The 5,889-nt window shown below is 41.1% G+C and overlaps 1 protein-coding gene across 2 annotated transcripts in view; it reads left to right on the forward strand.

The window, feature by feature from the left end:
• The first annotated feature begins 265 nt into the window (after window positions 1–265).
• STX2 (syntaxin 2) overlaps window positions 266–5,889 on the forward strand; it is a 46,640-nt gene continuing 41,016 nt past the window's right edge. Inside the window, exon 1 of one of the 2 annotated variants that reach the window (XM_025195711.1) lies at window positions 266–394. In XM_025195711.1, coding sequence (XP_025051496.1) covers window positions 266–394 — 129 coding nt within the window. Of the gene's footprint in view, window positions 395–3,748; window positions 3,770–5,889 lie in introns of those variants that run through there. The other variant, XM_025195716.1, reaches the window with a different exon arrangement.

Genomic DNA, 5,889 nt, shown 5'->3' on the forward strand with positions numbered 1-5,889 from the left:
GGGGTGTCCTCCCCCCCCCCCAGTTGGAGGCTGGGTTGAAGCCCAGTTACCTTAAAAGCACAATCTTTTTTGTTTTTTTAATTCAATGCAAGTGTCAATTGGGTTCCACATCCAATTGAGCAAAGCTCAGTGGTGTCTTCAAAGCTCCACAGGTCATAAAACTAGGACTGGGCCAGTATTCCCTCCAAGACCCCAGGCAGGTCAGATACGCCACATCCAGGCGGGCATCCAAGTCCCAGGCCCGGAGGCCAGGCGGGGAGTTCAGATGCCTTCAGTCGCATTTGATCTTAGCCGAAAGGCAGAGAAGGGCTCTGTTACCTACTATCTTCTGTTTGGCGTTGAAGCTGTTTCCAGACAGGAGGTTGGGTGGCCTTTTTCTTTGCTCCTTGTGAGGGTAGGTGCCATTTGAAGACTCTTTGCACAACTGCCATATCCTGAAATGGATTGCAGGTCCGAATTGTTCTTGTTCTAAAGAAAATTGTTCCCTTTTGGTAACTGTTATCCTGCTGGAGCACATGCTTTTGGACTTAAGGCAGCCCTCTTAAGTATTTTGAAATATAGTGGCACCCCATTTATTAAAAAAACATCCCTAACTTAAAATATTAAGCATATTATAAATTTGTTATGATGATAGTAATTGACATGTTTGTAATTTATTAGATCATTATAAATATATTCATGGTACTGCTTCTGGGACAGCCAGGTGGGACCGCACCGTGCAGCTCCTGCACAGCCAGATTGGGAAGCGGCTGTGGCAGAAGCTCATGCTCTTGCTGCAGCCCTTCCCAGGCTGACCCTGCATGGTGTCTCCCAGAAACAGGCATGTAGGGCAATATCATCCCACAGTGGTGCCACAACTGGTGCTATAGCATCTCTGCAGGTTTGAACCACTTTCCTAGACTCTTGTTTCTCCACCTCTTAAACCCTGCCCAGAGCTTGAAAGAATGTGGAATTAAATGGTCTGAACTAAATCTGTAGTACTAAGCGTATTTTAAAACAGCTATCAGTGAGAATGTACAGGAAGCATCAACTGTGCATCTGTTACAGACAGACAGTTAACTTCCATTTACTGTTTTTTTTTAAGCTGCCTATTCATAGTAGATTAGCATGCAGAAATGTTTGACTGATAAAAACATGTAGCACAGGTGAGGGTGCTCCTGTCATTATGAGCAAAAGTAAACACTTGATAGTATTAATGAAATACTTCTGTAGTACTATAACTTCAGTAAGATAGTGTGTAAAACGCATTTAAATCCTTCAGCAGACAAGGCTCTGGGTAAATCCAATACCCAAATAACATTGTCTGCCTATGTCCTTAGACCAGCACAGCTTCAACCTACACCCTTTTAAATGCTTCAGATGCTTTTGTTATTGATGGGCTGCTTTAAAAGTCTAAATGTTTTTGTAATCAGAAAGTTCTACTTCATCCAAAGACAAACTTCATGTTAAAAAGTGTGTCTGTTTCCCCCCCCCCCCAAAATACAGCAAGGCCACATTGTGTACAATATCACCTAGGCTAAATTTATTTTCAGAAATAATTTGTACAAACAAATAATATTCTTGCCATAATACTCCCCCTTCTCCAAAAAAAAATTTCCTAAACTGAAATGTGAGAGAGAACTAAAACTTAATGTCAGCAAATACTTCCCTCACTATGGTAAGAGTTCTGCTGTTAAAAATTTCTTCTTCATCCATAGAGAAGTTGTTTGCCTAAAAAATTACTTCATTAGGAAAATTTTGTGAGCTGTACAAACACTCGGTTGGCTTTGGCTGCTACATGAAATTTCCATTTACGACTTGACCTGTTTTTTAATTCTTTCTCTTCTGTGTGTAGTATAGCAGCTTCATTGCATTTAATTTGGTAAATATGTTATCTAATGCTTAATGGTTGGTATTTTAGTTTTCGAACAATAAGCCATCAAAGGCCTGAGAGAGCTTCAGGGTTCGCTAAGCTTAACTCTTTGACCTACTGCCAGAATAATATTTTAGGTTAATTTGTTTGCTTGGAGATTCTTCCACACTTTTTTCCCTCTAAGTGTGTTTGGTATGTTATACAAATAATTTAAGATATCATAATTTGGTATCCAGTCTATAGTCCACCCTTCCCTCCCCCCTCCCAAATGAGCATTAGTTTTTATTTAAGAAAGCTCTTATTTTTATAGAAACTCTATTCTAATGAGTTCAACATGTACAGGTTCAACAGTATAAATGAGTTCAACAATATAAATGCATGTTTGATTTCAAACATTTAAGAGTCTGTTTAATAAAATACACAAATCTTTTTGTTTCTTTTAAGATGTCATGAGTTATTTTTAAAAAGGTCTCACTATAAGCCTTCCCTTTGCTAAGCTAAATCTGTGTGGTTGGGAGGAAGGGGGATTTTTTTCTGTCCCCATTCAAGTTGATTCAGAGTTTACCATACTATAGTCTGCAGGCATGTCCTCTTGAAGCCTTTTTTTATCCTTATTTCAAGATAAACTACCAAGTATTTTAATTGGAGTTCATGTTTCTTATTTTTGTTAAATCCATCTTTAAATGTATAGAACAGAGGTTGGCAACATTTTTAGGCAGAACGTGAAAAACAACCGCAACCTCAACTTGTAAGATGTTGGTGTGCCGGGGCAGACAACGGGGGTGCCGTGAGGGTCCCGATCCTTGCTGTGGTTGTGCAGTCCTGGCCCCTTCTCCGCTGTCCTGCCTGAGGCACACATGCCAAGCAAAATGCCTTCACGTGTCGCGCTCTGTCACCAGTGCCAGGGGTTGCCTACCCCTAGTATAGAAACATTTCCTGTTCCAAGCTATACTTAATCAGCATCGCTGATAATACTTTTAATTGCATCCTTTGGGAAATACTTTCTTTTTAGTTATCCTTTACTTTGAAATATAAAAAGAATAAATGGGCGCCAATTTGACTTCAATTCCAGAAACATAGAAGCCCATGGCAGAACATGTTAACCTCTTTGGACACTTCATTACTGACCTCAGAGTAGCTGTCCTTAAACAAAATCTATTAACCCCCACCTCCCCCCCACAAACACACACGAAACTTCAGTGTGAAATTGCAGAACAAGAAATTATCCACAGACTGGATTGTATTAACCATGGTCTCAACAGGGGCTATGGATTCTTATCCTTTTAGGTAGACTGGCTGTTAAATCCAGTGTTCCTCAAGGTGTTAACTAGCTTGTTCATCTCAGTTCATTTTATCCACTGCTGTATTACCTTTTCAGCAATGTCCCCTCCCCTCTCCCTTTCCACTCTGTCTAAAATCTCTCCTTTCTGCCAGTTTGTTTATAGCATCTGATGAAGTAGGTTATTACCAACAGAAGCTCATTCCTATCTAAACAAATTCCGAAAAAGCAGCAGACACGAGCTAATTACAGATAGACCAACAGCCTGTGTAAAACTCCATATGTAAATAAAAACATTTTGCTTAAAGAAATGGAGCAGGGCTTTATTTAAAAAAAAACAACAACCCCAAAAACAAAACAAAAAAACCCAAAACAAAGGTACCGTATCGGGATCTGCTAAAAGATAAGAGAAATACAATAGGAAGGATAACTAAGTAGAAGAGCAAGACCAATCGAGAGAGTTACCACCCTTGAAGTGCAAAGGCACTAGAAGGTAGATTGTATTGGGGTGTAAAGTAAATGTCTATTTAGTCCTTAGTTTTTAGTGTCCAGTAAAGTTATGAATTTTTATTCTCAGGCCCATCTTCTGAAGGTGTTTTGTATAGTACCCTTGAGAACGAAGATTGTGAGGTCAGAAAGTGAGTGGTTGTTCTGTTCTCCTATCCATGTGTCTCTGCCCTTAATCCTTTGCTTATAGGTAACATTTTCCATGACAAATTAATTATATTAATGAAAACTTGAGGTTGTAAAATCAAGTGAAAATGTAACTTAAATATTGGCTATTCCAAGGGTTAGCAACATTTTTGGGCAGAGTGCCAAAATTACCCACAACCTCAACTTGAAAAATGTTGGCGTGCAAGAGTTGGATGGCAGGGGAGGCACAAGGGGCCCATTCGTTGTTGTGGCAGTGCAGCCCCGGCCCCTTGCCTGCCGTCTGCCTTCAGGCACGTATGCCAAGCAAAATGCCTTCGCTTGCCACGCTCTGGCACCCATGGCAGGAGTTGCTTACCCCTGGGCTATTCAATGTTAAGTTATCACTATATGTATTCTAGAAAAATAAAGTTAAAGGAAAGCATACATAGTTTATAAAAAGTATTTGAAAATTGGGAAATAACGTTTATGGTTGACTATGCATTTTCAGAACTCCATCCTGTTTGAGTGAGGCAGGAGTGTTATGGAACAAATAATGTGTTTGTATCATTTTCATCTGTCTATCAACCATCGTTTTAGTTACAGTGGTATTAATCGGTTTTGATACCACTTTTATGTCTGTCCACTTCCTTATTGGTATAAGTGGTGCTAAACTTGTTGTGTTCAGGATTGAAATTACAGCATTGTCTCTTGTGTATACAAAGTAAGGCCACCTGGACAACTATAAATCTGGTACTTCACATCTTTTGGATGTTCATTTATGCATTCTCAGTAACTTATAAGACCTCTTTTTTTCTTGGCTTGTAATTAAAACTACTAAATGACTTTAGTCTCTTTAAGGAACGTTGAAATTTTCATTTTATCAAAGCAACCAATTCTGTGGTATGGAACTGAATGTGTGCCATATGGTGAGATTTTAGTTGGGCTGTGTCTTTCTCCTTCCTGGCCTGCCACTTCCCTAGCAGTTGCACTTTGTCGCTCTAATGTATTCCTTTTGGCAGCTGTAAAGGTCTGGATTTCTAGAATGATCATGTTCAGTTATTATTTTGGCTTGTTTCCAAAGTTTCACGTAGAAATATAAATGAGGCAGGAAATGACAATTGTTTTAATAGCCTAACTCAGCTAAACTTGAATAGAACTTCATAGGATGCTAAAAAGGCAAGTCTCTTTCTAACCAAGACACTAAATTTCAGAGACCTGATGCAGTAATGGAAGTGTTAGAATTTCTTATAAGAAAAGGTTGCAAGAATTTTCTATAACGGATGCTACTACTTAAGCAATGTTGTAGCTGTGATGGTGTTAGAAATAATGAAGAGGCAAATATTTTTGTGGGTATTTTATTTAGGGGTGCCAGTAAAGATTTTCTTGGCCTATACTGATAGCTAATTATTCACCAGGCATGTTGGCTGATACCCACCTGATAACCGATTTACAGGAATGCAGCTGGGCAGCATGGAGAGTAATGTCCTGCAGGTCAGTCTGTGGAGGGGAAGGGGCAGGGGCAGAGAGGGAAGATCGATGCTCCCCCAGTGAGGCAGGTGTGCAGGCCCTCTCCTGATCCCATCCTCGTCGCCATGTGTGGGCGGCAGGGAGCGATCCGGGCCCTTTTTCGTGCCGCGCGGGCTGTGGCCAGCAGCCCGGGCACGCTGGGTTGGAGAGAACAGGTGACACGCTAGAATTAGGCACGGACGCTTAATGGTTGATTTAAAGATTATTTACTTACACCGAAGATGGTCGTGGTGCAGGCAGGAAAACTTGCTTGAGTTGCGGTTACAGACAGGAAAGAAGAGAAGCGGACAAGAGTTCTAAACTCGCGAACTCTAGCCCAATCCGGCTGAAGGCTCTAAACACGCGAGCCCGTCATGTCAACTGAAGAAAGTACTCGTACAAAAGAGCTCTGATCCTTTTGTTCACTCACACGAAGTTTGCTAGGCTCCGTGGGTCCTTTTTTGCGCACAGGGAGAGGGATACGTCGAGGTTTGCGCTCGGTGACGGGGAGAGGCTAGAGGCTGATCAGACCCCTGTTGCCTGCTTGAAATGCACTGGGTCCGATAGGCTCCGCAGCACTTAGAGATCTTCACACAGCGTGAAGTCTCCTCCTCCTGGT

This window comes from Alligator sinensis, unplaced genomic scaffold (genome assembly GCF_000455745.1).
Source record: "Alligator sinensis unplaced genomic scaffold, ASM45574v1 scaffold628_1, whole genome shotgun sequence".
Classification (NCBI taxonomy): Eukaryota; Metazoa; Chordata; order Crocodylia; family Alligatoridae; genus Alligator; species Alligator sinensis.